The sequence below is a fragment of the Rosa chinensis genome, chromosome 1 (assembly GCF_002994745.2).
Source record: "Rosa chinensis cultivar Old Blush chromosome 1, RchiOBHm-V2, whole genome shotgun sequence".
Classification (NCBI taxonomy): Eukaryota; Viridiplantae; Streptophyta; class Magnoliopsida; order Rosales; family Rosaceae; genus Rosa; species Rosa chinensis.
In genome coordinates, this window is record NC_037088.1 from 26,885,642 (window position 1) to 26,909,565 (window position 23,924).

General features: G+C 35.2%; 2 protein-coding genes across 2 annotated transcripts; one reads left to right on the plus strand and one right to left on the minus strand.

The window, feature by feature from the left end:
• Positions 1-4,494: 4,494 nt before the first annotated feature.
• LOC112192177 (rust resistance kinase Lr10) lies at positions 4,495-6,627 on the minus strand. Its single transcript, XM_024331770.2, has 3 exons — positions 5,942-6,627; positions 5,759-5,788; positions 4,495-5,671 (listed from the first exon to the last, which is right to left on the minus strand). Exons 1-3 carry the CDS (start codon positions 6,576-6,578, stop codon positions 4,596-4,598), a joined length of 1,743 nt encoding a protein of 580 aa, XP_024187538.1. The 5' UTR covers positions 6,579-6,627; the 3' UTR covers positions 4,495-4,595.
• Positions 6,628-7,944: 1,317 nt separating this feature from the next.
• LOC112192150 (rust resistance kinase Lr10) lies at positions 7,945-22,478 on the plus strand. The gene is made up of 4 exons (XM_040512446.1): positions 7,945-8,715; positions 19,782-19,814; positions 19,974-20,003; positions 21,200-22,478. Exons 1-4 carry the CDS (start codon positions 8,472-8,474, stop codon positions 22,330-22,332), a joined length of 1,440 nt encoding a protein of 479 aa, XP_040368380.1. The 5' UTR covers positions 7,945-8,471; the 3' UTR covers positions 22,333-22,478.
• Positions 22,479-23,924: the final 1,446 nt, after the last annotated feature.

Sequence of the window (23,924 nt, forward strand, 5' to 3'; positions counted from 1 at the left end):
TGATCTGTGAAGATTCGGACCGTCCGATAGACTTATAGTTTTGATATAATGATCGTAGGACTGTCCCAAAGACTTTGTGTGGTCACTGGTGAAAATCTGACCATTGGATCTTCATAGAAGTGCGTTTTTGAATTGTATGCTAAGTTAATTATCGTATTTGGTTAGGTGATTGACGATTTGAGTTGGCGGATGATTGTGAACCGTATTTTAAGCTGTTGAGAAGACGCAGAGGGATTGGAGGTGAATAAATCTCACATGGTTCATTTACGAACCGAATTTCCTTATTGCACAATTAATTGTTATGTGAGAGAAAATGGTTTTAAGAAAATGAGATTTAAAGTATATAAGAAAATGAATTTCTTAGTTTTACTACGTGTGAACTATAGTTGGTATTAGTGGTCATTTCTAAGTGGATGATTACGTGTGTGTATACACACACACACACACACACACGTAATTTTATACGGAATGGTGTGACATTGAAATATGTGGTTTTTTGATGATTTCGTTTTTATATTGTATGAAGGATTTATTTGCCATGAATATTATGATAATTGGTATTGTTGTGAGTATGATTTGGGTGGAGACGTGATATTGTGAAACGGGTGGGATTCTGTTTATATTTTGTTCTGCGGACTGAAATGTCCAAAGTTCGATGGTTATAATAACCAGAGTGTTTTGTTATGAGGGCAGAAATGTCCAAAGTTCGACGATTATCACTGTGATAAACGAAGTACTTTTATTCTGCTGGCAGAAATGCCCAAAGTTCGACGGTTATAGTAGTAACCGAAGTATATCGGATGCTTGCGCCTGGGCCAAGGTGACAGGTAACGATTCAAGTAGAGCTCTAGTCTGTTGTGGGAGTACGGTCATGGTGGTAACTAAGTTATTGCATTGTGAGTACTTTGTGCCACGTGAGTTGGGTTGGTGATTAAATTGTTGGGGTTGTTATGTGTGTTCGGATTGTTGGATTGTTTTACTTGAATTAAAAGAATGTGATTTAATAAATCAACCGTTCATTTCTTATTTACTCAAGAGTTTTGCAAAAAGCTTACCGGGTTTTATGTTTGCAATCCTGGTACATTATTCAAATGGTGTAGCAGATAACCCTGCCGGTCAGGAGTATCAGGGTGGAGATCGAGCGGAGTAGGACATTGGTGTTAAGTGCTGCACTTAACCTATTTTGGTGTGTTGTAGACTCTTTCGGACTTAACATTTTATCTTTGTTGGTATTGTAATAATTGACTCGAGAGATAGTTTGCTACGAGGTTTGTATTATGGTTTGTGAGACGCTGGTTAAGAAAAAAATTCAGGACGTTATTTGTATTGGTTATTATTCATGTTTCGGATTTGAATTTGTTATTCAAAATTCGGGGCGTGACAATAATATTAGATTGTATTCTATTTTCATTTTCCTTATCTATTTTCATTTTCCAATTTCACTACATACTCATTAAAGCATTCATATATATTTAATAAGAATTAAAAATATTATTAAGATTATGTGACATAAAAATGGATGATATATATGTTGAACGCATATTGGTGAGGGAAAACAAAATAAATCCTCTTATGATTTATGACCAAAATCTAAGTCAATCCATTATATTTGCAAAAAAAATAAAATAATAATAAATAAAATAAAATAAAAATATTTAAATAATTAATCATGTGGTACAAAAAATACAAAAAAAAAATAAACATTAAAAAATGAATGATTTTTTTTTGAATAAAAACAAATGATTTTTTTTTTTTTTTGCACAGCTGAAATAGAAAAAAAAATTTTAAAAAACATAATAGTTCATGGCATTTTCTTATTGATTAGACATTAATTTTATAAACCCAAGTTTGATTAAGAAATGTATATTTAGTCAAGATTTATAGAGTGATTAAACCATTGAAATGACTAAATTTTTTATTTTAAAGATAATAATTTGTTTGCAAATTATATGAGTGAGGTTATTTGAGGAAGTTTAGTGAGATTTAGTAAGTAAATTTAGTATTTCAAAATTTGATAAGAGGTGTAAGAAGCATAGAGGTCAAGTGAGTAAATTTGGAGGTTCCAATAGAAAAACTCAAATGGAAAATGTGCCCCAAGTAGTAAATGGTCAATATGGTTTTTTTTTTTTTTTTTTTTGCATGTTAATTACTACCCAATATTTTATAGTAGGGCTGTCAATGGGTCGTGTCGGGTTGGGTTCGTGTCGGGTTAAGGTATTTGTCGTGTTGCAATATACAAACCCAAACCCAACCCATTTAATAATCGTGTCAAAAATTTAAACCCAAACCCAACCTATTTATTAAACGGGTTACCCATTTCCAACCCGCTTAACCCATTTAACAAATAAGTCGTGTCGTGTTAGACAAAATGACTCATTTAAAGGTTAACAATGCGACCCATTTAACTAAAAAAATGCATAAATTGATTGAATTCACTAAAAACTCCACAAGACTAAGAATATAAATAATTATATATATATATATTCATAAATAATTAAATCCAATAATTATAAAGCAAAATATTTCAAATTGTCTAATCCTATGATCAAATACTCTCAACGCCCAAAATTGCAAGAAGAAGTATAGCATAATCGGGTTATACGGGTTCACTTCGTGTTGGCGGGTTGACCTGTGGCCGACCCATTTATTAAATGGTTCATGGCGGGTTGACCCATGGCTGACCCGCTTTTTAATCGTGCCAGTTCAACCCACTTTATTTCGTGCGGGTTTCGAGTCGTGTTATCAGGTCATGTTGGAATTGACAGCCCTATTTTATAGGTGAATTTGTTGTGAGATATGTTTGAATGCCAAATGGGACTTTGCATCGTTTGGATCAAACTTGAATTTGTCCGATTTTTGGAATAAAGAATTCAATTATTAAGGAGAATGTGACTTTTGTTATGTGCTTTCCTTTTCACTAACTCATTTGTCAATTTTTTTTAAAAAAATACCAACTTGCCTCCACACATGCTCTGCATGTGCAAGTATTTTTTTTTTTTTTTTAAGAAAAAAGAAACAATTATTGTAGAGAGAAGTTAGTGGGAGACAAAAGTGGGTTGTGAGATTTTTTTTTTTTTAATAAAAATATAATTTATAATTGTCATAATTGCCATTGTGATTTAATTAATTCTCAAAAAATTTTAATATTTCAGGGTCATTTCTATCAAATTTTTTAATTTTGGTTAACAAAACCTTTTCTCTTAATAATAGTATAGATTTATATAATATTAATTTGGTTGTTTTTCCTTTTCTTTTTTAAATAAGTATACTCTTTCAAACCGCTATTGCAATTATAAACTTATCCAACTCCCCGCTGGGAAAAATTGCCCCACGTTGTGATTTTTTTTTTTTTTTTTTCTGTTTGTCATATTTATCAAGTTACTATTAATAACCTTTATACATTAATGTACAGATTTTTAGAAGAGTAAAAACTCCAAATGGTATTTGAACTAGGAAGAATTCCACAAATGGTCACTCAACTATGACTCATTCGACATTTTGGTCACTCAACTATTACACTGTCAATCACTTAAGTCACCCAAAGAGTATTTTTTATAATCTTTTTTAATGAAAAAAATTAACAAAGTGACTTAAGTGATTGACAATGTAATAGTTGAGTGACCATAGTGATATATTTGAAACTTCAGTGACCCAAGTGTCGAATGAGTCATAGTTAAGGGACCATTTGTTAAATTTTCCCTTTGAACTATTGTGAAAGGTACTTTTTGGTAACTACAAATTTTATTTACTCCAAATAGTACCTGAAGTATTGTATCGTTACTAAATATAGTATCTCCGTTAACTTTTCCGTTAAAATCGCCTAACATGGCATGTATTTTTGGAAAAAAAAAAAAAAAAAACTCCAAATGGTACCAAAACTATTGCACAATGTATTTTTTGGTACCTGTAATTATTTTTTTTACCGCAAATGGTACCTCAAGTATTACGCCTTTACTATTTTTTTCATCATAATATGATATTCATTCATTGGAATAAGTATTACAAATAGGTTGAAACAATACAAGTTTTGGTATAAAAAGATATAAATATTTCATCAAATTAACTATTTATTTTTAGTTAAAAATTTTATCAACAAAAAAGATTTTACACAATACTTGAGGTACCATTTGGGGTAAAAAAAAATTTATAGGTATCGAAAAATACATTTTGCAATAGTTTGGGTTTTTATTTAAAAAATATATGCCACGTAGGCGACTTCAATGAAAAAGTTAATAGAGGTATTATATTTGATAACTGTGAAATACTTCAGGTGCCATTTGGGGTAAAAAAAATTCGTAGGTACCAAAAAATGCATTCCCCAATAGTTCAGGTACCATTTGAAGTTTTTACTCATTTTTAGAATATAATGGGACGGCAATTTCAGGTATTTTAAAATTTTAACCTTAAGGATTGTTTGCTTAACTAATACTGATTATATATTCACACACACCAAATAATATGAAGCAAATAAGAGAAATTGAATAATAGCAACACTAATATGGTAAACATTCTTTTATAATTGTACATTTATTTTTGAGTGCATAAGTACATGTTATTCTAATTCAACAATTGCTTCTAACTCAAGGTTGAAGCGTCTAGCAGTTGGGAGGTTTGCATATGTACGTTGTTGTATGATCTGTAGAGCCAAAAGGATTGGGAGGCATTTCTAAATTTTCTCTTCCTTCCAACATTTGGACAACTACTTTCATGGATGGACGGTCCACCGGGTGCCATTGGATGCACCAAAGCCCAACAACTGCAAGTTTCTTTGCAATTATAGCATCTCCTTCCTCCTCAATTCGGACTCGTACATCTTCTCCTCCTTCTAGAAGATTGTAAATCCATTCTGGGTAGTAAACGTCATTACCGGAGTCCTGATCTGCACCCTTATTGTTCCTCCCCCCTACAATCTCAAGCAACAACATTCCAAAACTATAGACATCTGACTTATAAGATACATTCCCGAAATTCCTGGAGAACACTTCCGGTGCAATGTATCCAATTGTCCCCCTAGCAGTAGTCATTGACACCATACTTTGATCCTTGGCACATAACTTTGACAAACCAAAATCAGATATTTTCGGAGTCAAGTTATGGTCGAGCAAAACATTGTGGGGTTTGATGTCGAAATGGAGAATTCGCTGATCGCATCCTTGGTGTAGATATTCAATTCCTTTTGCTATTCCTATAGAAATATCTAGATACTTATTCCAACCAAGAAAACCATTCTTATTATCTGCTGAGGAAATGTATTCATGTAGTGCGCCATTGGGCGAGAACTCGTACACCAGAGCGCGTCTAAATCCATCAGCGCAGAAGCCAACCAAGCGAACCACATTGACATGGTGGATACGACCCATTGTTCCCACTTCATTTATGAACTCTTCTCCATCCCCCCTTGAATTGTTAAGGACTTTTACAGCAACAAAGACTTCCGAAGAAAGTTTTCCTTTGAAAACAGTTCCATAGGCTCCTTCACCGATCTTGTGCTTGAAATGATTTGTAATTCTCTTAATATCCGCATAAGAATATCTACTTGGCTTGAGAGCTATGTAATCCTCTAGAAACCTTTCAATTCTTAATTGATTTTCCTTTTCCTTGATATCCCAGCCATAGACACAGAAGACCGAAAAAGGCATTAGTAACAGAATTACGAACCCCACCACTGTACCTGCAAATATATTCTTGAGTAACTATATGTCCACAGCTTCTTCTAGACATTATTAACGAGCAAAATACCTGTTATTTGAAAACTGACCTGTAGCCACGAAGATTGTTCTTGTTGTGCCTGCAAATGACAGTGACAAATCAGATTTTCAACTTTATCAAATTTAATGGATCTGAAATACTAAGCTGGGGCCTCCACCCGTAACAGAAAAAACACAGGCAAAAACATGATGACATCAATATATTTTGAAACAAAGATAAACGACATTCTTACTTTGTTTTCCCAAGTCAGTACATTCAATTTCACTTTTGGTGCCATTGCTGTTGAATCTACACCTCTTCCCTCTTGCTTCACATTCTGTACAATTTGGTGTTGACCAATTCACATATAAGTACATATGGGATGGAAATGATAAAACATCATACATCTTTGTACAAGACTGTATGTACGGTGCGTATTCGACTACTGAAGATTCAGAATAATAGATCTGAATTCTGTAGGCAGCTGAGTGACCAAGGCACCGGACTTCGCCCCATGTATCTATTTCAAATTCAGTAGGACAACGTAACAAGGTAATGTTCTCAAAGTCATACATTTCTAAGGCGTACAAGGAGAAGGGGAAAATTGGCATTTCGAAAGGCTTTAGCAACGGGCATTCATTGGATACTTCGATGCTTTGATTGATATAATCGATGTGTTTGACATAGAATTTTGCTAGTACGCTCTGCTGCTCATCAAGAACTGTCGACTGGTCATGATATCTGAGGCGGAATGGGACGTGGATAGCCAGGGCATTATCAGAACACATGGATTCTGTGCAAGCATTTTGGGATGCTTCAATCCCTTGGAAGAATGCCATGAAAGATAGAAAAAAGAAAGAAATGAGAATTTCTGAGGTACTAGCTTCCATGGATTTCTTCACAAAAAGAAAAGAAAAGCGTGGATATATGAAAGATGTCAGATACACAGTGGTTTCATAATCTTATGCATTATACCGAAAGGTCAGTCAAGCTTGCGAACAAAAAGTCTCCTCATCAATGAAGTCGGCAATAAACTAATATCGCTCCAAATCCTCCAATAACTAGATAAAATTGACCGGCTGATATTAACTGACCGACTCTTTTTTTTCGATGACGAAAATAAATACAAGAAACAAAAAAAAATATTGACCGGCTTACCGACTTCTACCTGTCCATTGGTGAGCATAATTTTTTATTGGAGGTGGAAGAAATTTTTTATTCAAAACACAAACTATTGCAAACAAAGCCGATTGCTCAAGATTACAAACAAAAAAAGACAAAACACGATTTTTTATTTTATTTGTGAACATAATTTAGTAAATTACTTGGCCACGTATTGTTGACTCAAAAATAAACTTATTGTCTGATATTGGTAGTTTTTTTTTTAAATTTTTAATTTTTTTTTTATGAGGAATGAGGTAGCAAGTCACTTTAGTTATGTTAGCAAATTAGTAACACACCACCCAGTCAGTATTTAGACCGAGGTTTGCGAGTACAGCAAAGCCAGACTAATCTTCTCCCAAGCGTACGAACTCGAAAACCCTTTAAACTGGTCACAAACTGGTTGAAGTTGAGATTTGAACTCTAAATATTGGGATTCCATACTAGGCGGTTCGTGATATTGGTAGGTTTTGATTGTAGCCATGTGACTAAAGTTTAGCTGCCCACTTTATAGATATGTAATTTGTGAGAAACTTCAGTCCAAAGTTCCAAACCCACTCCACCGCTTCGGCTAGAAACTAAATGAGAAAAGAAGCTATGACAAACAGGTAAATATATGGCATGTATGAAAGCGCAAAATAGTCAACAAACTATTCATAAGAAGTTGTTCGAAGGATAGCTAGATAAAATTGACCGAGCGACTTATACCTGCTCATTGGTGAACATAACTTTTATTGGGGGTGGAAGAAATTTTTTTTTATTCAAAACATAAACTATTACAAACAATATTGATTCGCTCAAGATTACCATCAAAAAAGACAAAACACGTATTTTTTTTTTTTATTTGTGAACATAATTTAGTAAATTACTTGCCCAAATATTGTTGACTCAATAAAATATCAGTAGGTTTTGATTGGAGCCATATGATTATAGTTTAGGTCCCCGCTATATAGATATGTAAATTGTGAGATACTTTCTGTGTTAAATTTCTCTCTCCTCTCTCTCTCTCTCTCTCTCTCTCTCTCTCTCTCTCTCTCTCTCTCTCTCTCTCTCTCATTTCCTCCATGGAAACAAAGGGAAGGTCCATGATCTTGTACTTGTGGATTTTGACTGTAGCCATTCTTGTTAATCCTGGTCATTCAAATCCCCCGGATTCGTTGTATCCCTGGGATTCGTTTAACGGAAGAAATACATGTAAGTCATCTTCATGCGGAAATATCCCCAACATAAGCTACCCTTTTCGACTAAAAGATGATCCAAAGCACTGCGGCCAGTTAGCCTTTACACTCACTTGTGAGAACAACATTACCCTCTTCAACTCGCCTTTTCATGAGAAATTCTATGTGCAGGCAATCCACTACCATAACCAAACAATCCGACTAATAGATCCAAGCCTACTTCACAACTCCACTATACCTCGTAATTTATTTCCCCGGTTTCTTTTGTATGATTTTCCATTTCAAACAGACGGATTTCGGAGGGTGTGGTTTACAAACTTTACATCAACACCTATAATTTTCCTCAAGTGCGTCAATCCACTTGTAAGTACTTCATTATTGTACGTGGACACTGCGCCATGTGTTGACGTCACCGATGGGTATGGTTATTTTAAGATTGGTGATATGAAATTCGGGGATTGGAACGAGGGCTGCAGTCTTGACTGGATCGCTTTCACTGTGTTGAACATCTCAGAAGACTACAACGCAACTTGCAGATACATATACAATGCACTCTCGATCGGGTTTCACTTGCGATATTATGATAATCAAATGTTGGAAGCTTATTACCAATATGGCCAAAATGACCAAAATGACTGTGGAAGCCAATGGCAAGCTTATGGGATCTGTTTTCCCCACAGCATTCCAGGTACGTCAATTCCTAAATATTTAATTCATTTATTTTGATTTATATTTATATCTTATATAATTTTCTGTTAACGGTTAAAATTTTTTAACTTCCTCTTATGTTTATAATTTATTAATATGCAAAAAAACGACATTTTTATTAAGAGAGGGTAAAACTGATATCAACCATAAAACTGAACATAACTACACACTATCCATTTCTATTTTTTTTTTATTTTCCAGTTTTTATTTATTTTTTATAGCATTCTAAAAACAAAAGACCAAATGACACGCACAAAATGCATGTCAATAGGCTAGTATTATTATTAAAAGAATAGGTGTTGGCCAAAACTAAAAATTTTGACAGAATAATGGCCCCAAAAGATTAAACAATTAACTTTATGAATTAATTAAATCACATAGGCAATTATGACAATTAGACAATTACAAAATATATTTTTATTAAAAATTAAATTAAAAATGATCCCACAATTCCATATTTCTCTCCCACTATCTTTTCTTTGTAATAACTATTTCTTCCATTACTTTTTCTTATTTATTTTCCAATTTTTTTTAAACACGTGCTGCTAATTGTAGGTTCACTTGGTGTTTTTTTTTTTTTTGAACGGGGGTTGGTGCGGCTGCCCTCAAGTCTTGATTAATGAAATTGCAGAATACAGGGGGGGCCACATAGAGCCTAAACCCCTCATTATAATAAGCACAAAGAGAACATCTTGAAATAATACCAAGACTCTCCACAAAATCTATGTATTCTAACAATCACTTATTAGCAAAAAGTGCACGAATGGCTACTTCATTTGTTTTGACATAGCAGTGACATACCGGAAAGTTAACTCTATCACAGAAACAAATCCGGCGACACTTAATTTCATCATGCCACTAAGAGGTTGCGTCCATTTAATCCAGTTAATGGTTCGCCGCCTCGCTAGCTAGGCCAGACAAGGCACATAGAGTGTGCATACCGGGACCAAGCTCATTGATACGCTCAAAGTGTGTGTCAATTTAAACCGTGCATCGAACTGTAGTAAAGAGTAAGTAGGGTATCGTTCTAAGCTAGGGATTGGGGTATACTTCCTGTCAAAAATGTTAAACAAATTAGTATTATTCACAAAATATGAAACAAAAGTAAAACTAAGTATATATTTACAAAATTACATGATAGGGGGATTTATAAGAGTTTGTATTCTAATCTAACTATATAATACATATGATCGATCAAACCATGAATCAAGGAAAAGATGGATAGATAAGATGTAGAGATGTAGTTAACAATCATTAACACGAAAACAGGCAATCTAACCATAAACCATGGATCAAAATATGTGAATGAAGAAATCAATCAAGAACAGAGATGAACGCATACAAAGTTCTTATTACTTCCCTTAATTAAATTAACTAGATGAACGCCATAGTTAACCCTATTAAACATGCAATGCTAGTCATAGAACGCTACTCACTAACAAAACATATTTAACGCATAAAGATCAATGAAAGTTTGATTGATTTAAGCCAAGAACACAAGTTGGAACGCCATACAAGCATGCAAGACTCTTCATTGATTTACCTAAGAAATTATAGGTTTTCTACTTAGCAATTAAGACATAGAACGCTAGCAATCTTAATTTGGATTCAATTACATGCTCAATATTTTAAGTTTGCAACCAAAGAACACAAAACACATAAAAGGTGGGATTGAAGCACAAAATCTATGAACTTACATCATCACATATTAAAATCGCAATTTATAAATTCTAGAAACCTAAAACGTTTTATTGCTTCATGATTACTGAAAACTAAACATCAAAACATAGACTTTATTCTCACAAAATATCGAAACATCCATTTAAAACAAAAACCTAGAACGCTAGTGAAATTGTTTTTAACGTTACAAACATAAGAAACCAAAAACAAAAGATAAAAGGACATAGTTACACTTTTGAAGAACTTCAAGGATGCAAGATGATCTTCAAAAGGATGGAGGACGTTGATGATGACTACGACAAGGAGGTGGAGATGCTTCATGGCTTCAATGCTTGAACAATGGAGACGGATCAAGCTATGAGTTTTTCTTCTTCGGCGTACAAGCTCAATTATTAATTTGTTTTCTCGATAAGGTCGAAGACAAAGGCGTAGTATTGGGTGGGTTTTGTTTTTTTGATCATATCCAGATGGATAAGATATACCTTACCTTCTCAACAGGATTTGAGATCAAGATATGACATGATAAAAAATTTCTAGTTACTTAATATCCGGACGTCCAAGCAAAACTCCTCATTAGATTAGAGATAATTAGGCCCCGTTTGGGATTGCTTCGCTTTTAAAAAAAAATCAGTTTTTGTTCAAAATTTTAGATTTTATTGTGTTTGGTAAATAAATAAAAAACAGCTTTAATTGAAAGTTATAGGTCACTGATAGCAGATTTTAGAAGCAGCTTAGAGATTGCTTTTAGAAGCTGCTGTTAGTGCTGTGGATCAAAACACACTCTGTAGTTGTTTTATATACTGACAACACTTTTAAAAATATTATTTACCAAACACGAAACTATTTTAATTCACAGCTGATTATTCTCACAACACAGCAGCAGCAGTTTTTTTTAAAAGTCGCAGCAATCCCAAACTAGCCCTTAAATATCTGTCCAGGTATTATCTCGAGGACAAGAAAGGAGAGAGAAGCTCTAGATGAGACCAGGTTTCGTCCGCCCACCGAAGATATCCTAGCATCGGTTTGATGCTAGATTCCAGGCCAGTGAATTAGATCGATATCAACCCCCTCACTCTTCGCTAATATATATTCCAGCAAAAGTAGATTTCTTATCCTTCTCAATCACGAAGCACTTGCTTAGTTCCGCTACTAACTTGAGTTTTTCAAATGTAAGATTTCTAATTGACGAATGTCAATTAACCCATGTTTTCATTTTTCAAATTTCATACCCAATCTCCCAAACACTGAATTGCTGGTGTTGATTGGATCTAATCATTCAAGCAACAATTCATGGTTCTGGCAGAGAGATCTTCCTCATCAAGCCCTGCAATTATGTTTTTTTCAAAGCACTTGCTTGGTTTGTATTTCTCTTATTTCACCACCTAAGAGAAAATTGTGTGTGACTTGTCTATAGAATGACAGCTCTTGTTCCTTATCTGAGAATATCTGGGCAGGCATTTCTACGTAGTTAAGGCTAGTTAATTTAAAAATAATAGAATAATAAAATAGAAAGAGTTTTAATATTCCTTTCTGGTTAACTATGGTTAACTATGATTATGGATCATTACACGTGGCAGCACAATATTGAATGATGTTGTCACCACATAATTAAGAGCTTGTCGTGAGCAAATCTGTTCATTCTTCTTATGTTGTGGCATAGTTAGTAATTTTTTATATTATACACGAATAAAATACGTACTTATATTTTTTTTTAAAAAAAATACTCTTATACTTCGTAATTTTGAAAGAGATTCGTTAAATTTCTCGTACTTTTGAAGTCATAAGTATTATACACTTACTATACACGATTTTTGTTTTTCTTTTATATATTTTACACATATTATTGAACAAAAATGAATATAAATAAATAATTTTAATTAAAAATTAATTATTTTATTAATAAAAAAATATTTTGCTGAACTTTTCAACGAACTATTTGATAAAATTTCTGAATAATACATGAATGTATTTTTTGCGTACTAGACACGTCCTTTTTTTGACTAACCATGTATTGTGGCGTGAGAGGCTTCCACAACTTTCAAAACTTTGGTGAAACCTTTGACACTAAATGTGTAGTATCTCGGAATTTCTTTATTAATTTTTGTATGATTTGCGGAAATTATTAAGTTGTTGGTTTGTATGATTAGTGGTTTTGTAGGTGAAGTGAAAGTATTTTGGACAAATAATTACTAGAAATGTTTTATTTTCGAGGGGTCAAGGGTTGACTTTTTATTACATTGAGTTTCTCCAAAAACTTCATTCACGAAAGTTGTAGCAAAACACATCGATTCAAGTTCGTGCATATGCGGCAAGCGAAAATCAGATATTGTATGAAGAAGTTATGGTCAGCAGAACTTTTTACTATTTTGGGAAACCCTTATAAATAGAAACCTTTCGAAAATATTTTCATAATTCCCATTTTGGAAAGTTAGAAACCCTAAACTCTCTCTATTTTCCCAGCGACCTAACCCGTACCTGCTTGACCTAACCCGGCTACAACTTCGCAGTCCGGCAACCTTTAGCTACTCCACCAACACAGATGTGTTTGCCGCCACCTCGTTGTCCTCCTTGTTGGTCCGGTTTACACCGATTCACACCGGAGATGGCAGATCAAAGCAGTGAATCTCAGTTGTGGCGGATCCGATCAGAATTTCAGATTTTGGTGGTTGCTTGACTCGAAACTAGTCGGGTTTTGTAGAGTTTTGCTTCCTTTTTCCATGAATGGTGGTCTTACAGATCCATTTGACCGAAGGATCTCAGAACCACGGTGGGAAGTTAAACCTAGCTTTTGACGGCGATCCCGCCCGAATTGGTCTTTGCTCCATGTATGAAAGTTGCTCTAGTTGGTGTAATCTACATTCTAGATGGTTGGATTGATCTGGTTTTGAGGTTGGAGTGGCGGCGCGTGGCGGCACATCCGACCTCTGTTAGAGTAGTTTCTTGCTATGTCATGACCTACTCATCGATACGAGTATTTTGATATATGGGTTGTAGCTTTTGACAATCGTTTGAACATGCTAGGTTTTTCGTAGTTTTAATTCTCTCGGTTTTTGGTCCGTGAGGACCCAACCGTTGGATCGATTTGTTATTTCAGCATAATGATCCTAGGATGTTTTGGAGGCTTAAGGTAGTCTCCAATGAAGCTTAGTCTCAATTGACATAGCCTTTGGGTTTTAGTTTGCGTGGTTCGAAACATAGACACTTGTTGTACCTTAAGTGGTATTGAGATGTGGCCTTTATGTGATTAGGTACTTGACGGAGTTGTTTTGAGTGGATTGTGGGAATTTGTGCTTATCTTGGTTTGCATGTGAAGACGCAGCGGAATTCAGAGATGAGTAAATCTCACAAGGTTTATTTATGAACGGATTTTCCTTATTGTCAGATTTATTTATTTAAATCGTGTAGCTATATGTAACGCCCTGATTTGCACCTCTCCAAATCGAAGTCATTACAGTGCCGCGAACTCTTAAAACCCAAGCTAAATAGCTTAACTTAGATCCTAAAAGCCGCCAGGCAAAAGAAATAAAATTTCGATACTTTGGTAGTTAATTTACCAAATTTTAGGTAGCGGAAGCTTTTACTTCAAATGAGGTGAAAACCCTTTTTGAAATGTTAAAAGTTCTAATAAAACAAGCACTACTCATTCAAAACTGGAAATAGCAATACACGAATATTGGTCCGGTTCACAGTCGAAAGTCTAAGATTTCAAAAGAATTACCATTTAGGCATAATTCGGAACTTGTCAGATGAGTTAGGCAAAACTAGGGATAAACGAGAAACCTGTGACGTGGAACAAACTCCGGCAATGACACAATTTAAGGAATCAAGTGACTAGGCCACGCTCAATGTTCGTCCAGCTGTCCCGTCTCCGTACACAGTACCTGCATCCATAAACTATCGTAAGGGTGATCTTTCGTCCTCGCTGCTCATTAAGACTATACCTAGCTAGGTTTGAAAACTAACTTAAACATAGGTGCAGGCGAGTAGTGAAAATCATTTATAAGAAAACTTTTCATTATAAAATATTACACTAGTGCACCAAGATCTGAAAGACAAACCTGATGGCCTGTCCCATAGACCAACTGCACTACCTTACCTCATATCAAGTAATCACCAGGTACGCATAGCGAAAGTGTCTGCTACCTAACTACACATACGTACCGAGTCCGTCCTTACGATCGGAATACCTTGACGACCGGCGTAACTAACCCTCCGGAGGTTAAGGGGATCGAACCCAAGGAAGTCAGTGCCACCCTTCACTCTCAAGCCATCGCAACGTACTCATTTGCTAGCATGGTTAGGTGCACTAACATATCTTTCAATTTGAAATAAAAACTACTCATACATACACATTAGAAATAGAAAACCGCTAACTGAGGCAAGTCCAGAGTCCCCTACCTAAAATATTGCAGCTTTGACTCCATTTGCTTTCCTAGGCCAACACGACCACATTTCATATTTTGGGTAATTGGAGTCCTAGTCTGACAGAACTAGTGTTAGCACTTCCGACCAATAACTCTTATCGAAAGGCAACCAATTCCATTAGATCAATGTCAAGAAGGTACTTCAGTTTTCTCGCTGGGTGTAGTTCTTCCAGTTACCATGGACACCCAAATATTGACTATTTTCAAGATAACTTCCTTTTGATCAACAAGAAGATAAAACATATGTCGGTACATATGTATCTCCTCATACTAGACCACTTTGGACGCCATTTTCGTTCTTTAAATTATCAAAAGCAACTTTTGCCCAGCAAACCATATTCTTAAATCTGTCCTTTCTCTTTATTACTCAATACCCAAATATGTTTCGAACTCAAACTTTAAAATTAATCCAAACACCCAACTCAACTTAACGACATAAATTTCAAACCCAGCACCTTCATTGTATTTTGACAACCATTACTAGAATGAATCCATTTCCAAGACATAATTCAAGTTTATACTTGATGCTGAAACCATGAATTCCACTGACAGTGGATAGTCATGGACCAAATACAAATATGGACGTACTGGGTATTGATTCCAATTATACCATTAATCGTAGATCAAATTCACAACTCCAAGCTAAATGGTTAATAGCCTCCAAATCAATCTCGTCTACTTAACAATTACATATCAAACCAATGTGTAGTCTGAGACGTACTATTACCTTTATTGAAAATTCTTGATAATAATGAACTCTCACTCTTCACTTCGATTCAATTCCCGAAAATCAATGTCTGTGACTATCATAGCAACAACGGATTTGACATTGTCAAGCACAGCAGCAACAATACTACAATAGCTGTTCTGTTTTCCCATTCACAGAGATAGCTCGCTTCTAGGATTCTCACCACCTCAACCATTCTGCATTTAAGATACACTCAAGGGTTAATTCAAGTCCACAATTCCATCAGAAGATCGAAAATGGCCAAACGGAGACTAAATCGGCTGCCAGAGTCGCCGGAAAATGCAGAACTGCCGGAAATTTCTCGACTTCGAATTGGCTTCATCGAAGCTCGTCGGTGAAAACCCAAGCCATAGGCTTGGTTGCGATGTCGAGACGATCCTAGCACTAGTAGTACGCCGTCGATAAATGGCCGGACCGAGGAGATATTGTCGGGTCTTCGTCGCGGGTCGTGGTTCTAAGAAATGGGTCACCAGCTCTCTGAAAATCTAGAGCCTTCTCGACCTATTTATCGGACCTCAGCAATTTATAGACTCAGATTGATGGTCAGGATGAAGCGGAGTGAAACCAACGGCCTAGATCGCATCAAAATTAAATCCTTTACTTGAAAAATGAATTTCTCAATTCGTGAATTCCAAATTTCGTAACTAATAGTTTTGACGTCCGGAAAATTTCACGAAAATTACCACAAACTTGTCGTGATGCGTACGTTACAGTCGAGTCAACAAATTGAAGATTCACTTCCATAAAACTTTCTTAAAAATTCCCCGAGTGTCGTTATCACATGCGGAAAATAAAAATTAATCTCATCTTAATTCCTTAAATTTTTCTCAGGGCTCACACTATAGTTAGTATCAGTGGTATTCCTGAGTGGATGACCACGTGTACACACACACACACACACACACACACACACACACACACATATATATGAGGGCCATTATACTAAGGGATCCCCTTCTTTTGTTTTTCTAGGGATACGGCATTAGACTAATTTTTCAATCACATTTAAGCATATCAACCGTTCAGCTTTTAAGTTCTAATGTATAGATTATTAAGCAAATTTTCAGCTAAATAGGTAATCGTTAAGGTATCAAACTAGATTAAATCAACGGACGAATCAAATCTGTCAAACTTGAACCGTTCATACTTATAATCTTAAATCTCCATTTTGAATGTCTTAACGATAATCAATTTGGCTGAAAATTTGCAGAAATGATCTACACATTAGGACCTAAAAATTGAACGGTTGAGATGCAAAAATATGATCATAAAGTTGGTCTAATGTCCTATCCCTAGAAAAGACTAAAAAAAGAAATCCCTCACTAGAAGGGCCATGTATATATATATATATATATGTGTGTGTGTGTGTGTGTGTGTGTATAGGGTTTTCCACTAAGGGATCCCTTTTTTTGGTCTTTTATAGGGATAGGACATCAGACCAACTTTTAGATCATATTTTCACATCTTAATCGTTCAGTTTTTAGGTCCTAATGTATAGATCACTTCTGCAAATTTTCAGCCAAATTGGTGATCGTTAAAGCATCAAAAACTGCAATTTACACGAACGGACTGAATCTGTCAAACTGGAACCGTTCGTGTTTATAATGGTAAATTGCTGTTTTGGATGCCTTAACGATCACCAATTTGGCTGAAAATTTGTAGAAGTGATCTATACATTAGGACCTAAAAATTGAACGGTTAAGATATGAAAATATGATCTAAAAGTTGGTCTAATGCCTATCCCAATAAAATACCAAAAAAAGGGATCCCTCACTAGAAGGGCCCTGTATACACACACACACACACACAAGTGAAATATTGATGGATTTATTGTGTGATGGAAACAATATTAGTGATTCTGTTCATTTTATTGTTCTGTGACTTGACTTTTCAGATGGCAATGTATTGTGAAAAGGTGGTTTATATTGTTTCTAAAAAGTGCTTCGAGTTGTGTAAAACATTTCAGATCTTGCGTGATCTATTTAAATGTTTAGTCTTTTGTGACCATGGGTCTAGCGTGTCCTTCTTGAATCTTTTATTGACATTTGTATAACATTTTTGATCTTGCGTGATCTATTTAAATGTTTTTGTTTTTGTACCATGGGTCTGAGGAGACCAAGGGGTCACAGTGGTGTGAAATCTTTATTGAGATTTGTGTAACATTTTGAGTCATGCGTAACTTTTGAATGTTTTGGTCTGTGAGGCCGAGGGTCACTGATGTGATCAAGAGTGTGGAATCCTTTATTGAGATTTGTGTAATATTTTCTTGGGTCTTGCGTGATCTATTTAAATGTTTTGGTCTATGGAGGCCGAGGGTTATAGATTGGAACCGAGGGTAGAAATTAGGAATCAAGTCTTTAGCCTAGTGATTGGTTAAGATCAGTTAGAGCTCTAGTCTGTCTGCCATTGTATTTCGTGGGGGTAACTGTGCATTACTTGCAACTCACGAGTACAAGTTTTAAAAGAGAGTCTCGAGTGTATTCTTTCTTTTAAATTGTCCAAGGAGGGACATGGTTTTATATTTGATTTGTTGAGTTATCAAATAATATGATTTTGTCACGGAGTGACATTTTCCCGTTGAGGAAATGATGTTGAGATTTTGGAAGAAACCAAGGCGTGAGTTGCTTCCTTGAGTTGAAAGGGTGGTTTATTGGTTTTAGTATGAGTTGCTTCGGTGTGATTTCAATTTAGTCTTCCGGACTAAACTGTATATATGAGATCTCTAGTTTTGCTAGTGTAAATTGAGAGTGTAATTGTGGTTTGAGATTATATTTCTTCGTAAGATTTTGGTGAGTCGTGAAATGATTTTTAATGTCATAATGATGACAAATGTTGAGAGGAAAAGAGTGTGATTTCGTGATTTTGTCATTGAGACTAAAATGATTTTGAAATGTTACAGAGGTGACAATTATCTTTTGGTTGAGACAAATAAAGAGTGTTTTTGTGGTTCGCCGTTGCGCGTTGAAATGATTTCATAACATTACTTGAGGTGGTTTTATTTTGGCTACGAATTTGTGAAATCGATTGCTGAGTAGAGAGTTAGAGTATGTGGGTTATAGTCATGAATGGACTTAATTATGCATACTATTGTAGGATGAGAAATTGATTGTTTAGGTTGAGTTTACTCACACGAGTTTTAATGGCTTACCGGGTTTGTTATTGCAACCCGGTGCACTATTCTATAATGTAGGGGTTAGTCCTGTAGGTCAAGGTGATTGTGACTGAAGTGTTGAAGTCTTGCGGTCGCAGTTATAGGTGTTGGAAGCTAATGCTTGTTACTGAATTTATTAGACTTTTGTTTCGTGGTAAGCTCAGAAGGAGCGTTTACTTATTATTTTGTTAGCACAACGTAATTCATAAACTTTGTATAATGTAATATATGACTCTAAAGAGCGAGTCTGTATTGACATTGTGAGTTTGGACGTCATCGTGAACTTGTTTTTAAGAATTTTTTATTTATTTATTTATTTTTTTAGTGTTGATGTCTGAACCATCACGTCCAGTGTATTGTGTTTGTTTAATTGCTTATTCTTTGTGCTTGAAAGTCTGGGCGTGACAAAATGTGTCACCTCCCTTTATAGTAGTATAGGTAGATAGATATATAGATAGATAGATAAATTAGCTGTTACACTAGTAGTGCTATAGATGTCTTAGTGGTGAAAAGATGAAGAACATATTTCTTTCTTCGTAAACCACTTGTTCAAGTTTTTATTCTTTTTACTAAAATTACCACTTTAATAATTTTAATTTTTATAATTTTTTAATTTTTATAATTTCGGAATGACATTATGGGCATCTCCTACTTTGGTTAAGTTTCTGAGACCAAACTTGAGCCTTCCATTTGTGATAGTGCAGATAACATTTTTAGATAATTTTAGTGTGTTTTTATTCTTATTTCTGAATGGTATTATAAGCTTCTCCTAATTTGGTAAAGTTTTGATACTAGTAATCAGTATATCAAACAAGTAGTTGTTAACTGATACCTTCTGTCTCTTCCCCTATAGGCTTGGTTCAACTTCTGTTTCAGAAGATTAAAGGTATAGGAGTCTCTCCCTTCTTATCCTTTTATATATGTTGGAACGAACTGTTTCAAGTGGAGAAAGATGAACATGAAAAATGATTGATGCAGTTAGTAGTCAAACATCAATTTACCTATGATTTGGTGTGCTAATTTGTCTGCTTTTGCCACCGCAGAATTCTTTGATACTGACAGGAGGACGCATTATGGTAAGTTATTTCCTCAATATTCTTTCATTAATTGTCCTTTTTCTATAGTCTGAGATATGGAACCAAATTCAACTTTGATATATTGGGGCTTATATTCACTTCTCAGCCTGCCAGGCTCTTAATTATATTTTTATTTACTGTTTGATATATTTCTTGCAGATTCACGATGGATACCTATCAAAAGTATTGGTACGGTATAATTTATATCTTGTATTTCGAGTATTTCATATTATAAAGTCTTTCATTTTATTACTAATGTTTCAGAAATTCAGAAAAAATTAATCTAGGCAATTTCGTAATATTTCTTGCAGTTAATAGATGGCTGTCTCTCATTTTCATTGGTATGTGCTCCATCCTACCTGTATACTAATATGCCAATATGTATGATAGTTTCCAAAATAAATAAATTAAAGAAAAAGAAAACATTCTTAATGTATGATAGTTTCCAAAATAAATAAATTAAAGAAAAAGAAAACATTCTTAAATTTTGCCACAAGAGAAACGTATCCAATCATATGATATCTAGAAAAGCATGTGAATTGAACATTTTTGTAGAATATCATATGATTGGATATGTTTCTCCACAAAGTTATAGTCATTATGTAAAAAATGTCCAATCATATGATAGTCATGACAAATCTACACAAATAGTGAAAGCATTAGAATAATAAAATAGTAGCCCATTAACATGTTTGTCAATTTTTTTTTTATTTGAGTAAAAAAATTTGCTCTAAACAGTTTGGTAAGAACGTTTTCCTCTCTTGTTTATGAGGAAAACTTGTCCTTGTTTTTTGGATATAATACATTTATTTCTATTATCTAATATTATTGAATTACCATTGTGTCCTCATATATAAACATTTTGTTTAATTGATTTTTGATTAAGAGGGGGCATTTTAGGTAGTTCAAAAATTTAGCCATTCCCCTATAGAATTGGCTTAGTTAATAAAGATTAGCGTTCCTCCACACATGCTCTGCATGCATCAGAATAAGTGTTTTTTTTTTTTTTTTAATGAAGAAGAATATATAAGAGAAGAAAACAGTTATTGTAGAGAAATGGTGGGAAATAACAGTTTATTAATGCAGAGAAAAGATAATAGAGAGAGAAAAATGGGTTACTGGATCTTTTTTTTTTCTTAATAAAAATCTATTTTATGATTGTCATAATTGTCCTTATGATTTAATTAATCATCAAAGTTTATTAATCTTTTAGGGTCATTTCTGTCAAAAATTTTGATTTTGGTTAACAACACCTATTCTCTTAATAATAGTATAGATATACATATTTTCATATGATTTTGTTTGGTAATATACTCCTATAATAGTATAGATAGACATATTTTCAGATGATTTTGTTTGGTGATATACTCCTATATATCACGCAGGACTATTTTTCCCCGCAAGACTTATTCTTGGAGCTCCCCTAATAATTGCTTTTTTGATCTATAAATGGCGAAGAAGACATTTGTCAATGTACACCAACATTGAACATTTTTTACATAATGACCATAACTTTGGGCCAATAAGGTATTCTTACTCGGACATTAAGAAGATGACTAATAGATTCAAGCAGAAGCTAGGCGAAGGAGGCTATGGTTGTGTATATAAAGGAAAACTACGCAGTGGTCACTTTGGAGCAATTAAGCTGTTGGGAAAGTCTAAAACTAACGGGCAAGAATTCATTAGTGAGGTAGCTACTATTGGGAGGATTCACCATACCAATGTGGTTCAACTTATTGGTTATTGTGTCGAGGGATCAAAAAGAGCTCTAGTATATGATTTCATGCCGAATGGGTCTCTTGATAAATACATTTATTCAAGAGAAGGAAGTGTCCGGTTAAGTATTAAGCAGATGTATGAGATTTCTCTGGGTGTGGCTCAAGGTATCGAGTACCTACATCAAGGCTGTGATATGCAAATTCTTCATTTTGATATAAAACCTCACAATATTCTTCTTGATCATAACTTTATTCCAAAGGTTTCTGATTTTGGTCTTGCAAAGTTATACCCAACGGATGATAGCATCGTATCTTTGACAGCAGCAAGGGGAACAATGGGATACATTGCTCCTGAGTTGTTCTACAAGAACATTGGTGGTGTTTCATTCAAAGCTGATGTTTATAGTTTTGGAATGTTGTTGATGGAAATGGCAAGCAAGCGAAAGAATCTAAATGCAATGGTAGAGCACTTGAGCCAAATTTACTTTCCATTATGGGTTTACGATCAATATAGTCATGGAAAGGATCATTTAGAGATGGTTGACGTCACAGAGGAGGAAAGAGCGATAATTAAGAAGATGGTCATCACAGCCTTATGGTGCATACAATTGAAACCAAGCGATCGTCCTTCAATGAAAAAAGTTATAGAAATGCTTGAAGAAGATGTTGAAGGCCTACAGATTCCTCCCAAGCCACTTCTATACCCACAAGAGATGCCCATTGATGATTTGCAACAAATTAATTTGAATCCAACATGCTCCAATGTTGAGCTAACATGCACGTTGTCAGCTAGGTCATAGCTAGTCAAGATTCAACTAATTTGAATGCCTAATTGGATTAATGAACTTTTAAGGTTTATTTTTTATTGTTATTTTTATTTTATAACAATTGTAATTTCATCCCACCCATCAGATGATGCCGATGATAATAAAATCTGTGATCTCTACTGTGTGAGTTATTTCAAATAACTAATAACCTACAGCTCAATGAATTGTAGAAAATTATGTTATAGGTTTTGACGCACGCGCTTGGTCAGTTTCATTGGAGACGTATGCCTGGTTCGACAGCATGTCCTAGTGGCGGCGTCGTCGGACGGGCTATTATGGACCAAGTGTCCGGCAGTAGATGGGTGTCTTGTTGGAATGAACGCTGCGTGCTAGCTGTGCTATCCAGATCTTGCAGAGTTACTGTCGAGGGAGAGGAACACTGGCTGGTGTGGATCGCCCAAGAGCTGAGTGCGCCGGATGGGAGATGAATTCGCTTGGAGGTCACGAGTTGGTGGCGGCGAGTGCGGGATCTGAAGGGTTCAGATCGGATCGACATGCTCTAATCTGGTTTGGGCTATTTGGAGCTGCGTACGTCCACTAGTGTCTCTTTGGTCGGATTGGGTCAGCTTCCAAGGACGACGATGCCGGCTTGTGTGATGGGGAAGACGGAGGGCTGGAGAAATGGGCTGAGTTTTCTCAGTGCGGCTGCTATGGTGGGACGACAGGAGCTCTGTGGGCGAGATGGAGGCGCAGTGGAATATGTAGACTTCATTCTAGACCTAGGCTTGGGATTGGGCTCTAGTCCAATACTTTGGTTCTTTTATCTTTTATTATTTTGTTTTTTATATGTGTTATTGCACTTTATTTTTAGTACTATGTGGCTTTATGCCGGCAATAAGTCCCTATCACTATATGGTAGGGCGACGTGGGCTTGGTCCCGGTATGCACACTCAGTGTGCCTTGTCTGACCTAATGAGGCGGCGAACTATTTGCTTGATCAAATGGACGCAACCTCCTAGTGGCAGGATAAAATTGAGTGCCGCCGGATTTGTTTCCGTGTTGCAACATAGTGGGAAAGCTGCGCTATTTGTAATGATGCTTCTTCGTTATAGAGTTATATTTCCGGTATGTCACCGCTATGTCAAAGCAAATGGAGTAACCATTCGGGCACTCTTTGCTAATTGGTGCATGTTTGAATACATAGATTTTGTGGAGAGTCCTGATATTATTTCAGGATGTTCTCTTTATGCTTATTGTAATCTGGGTTCAGGCTCTACATCCCCCCCCCCCTTGTATTCTGCAATTTCATTAATCAAGGCTTGAGGACAGCCGCACCAGCCCATTTCAAAAAAAAAAAAAAAATGAATTGTAGAAAATTAGAAAATAAGTGATCATGACTATCGTCTTATTAGGAATCTGTTTAGTTGGTTCAGTCGTTGCTCAAAACAATATTAATGATGACCATTTCTGTCACACCCCGATTTTTAAACAACATTAAAAATCAATATAATTCACACAATTATATAGACGTGATTGTCTGGCCATGCATCAATACAAATACTTGAAAAAAATTTTCCTTTTAAACCAAGTATATACTGCTGCCCTGAACCCACTATGTCAATACA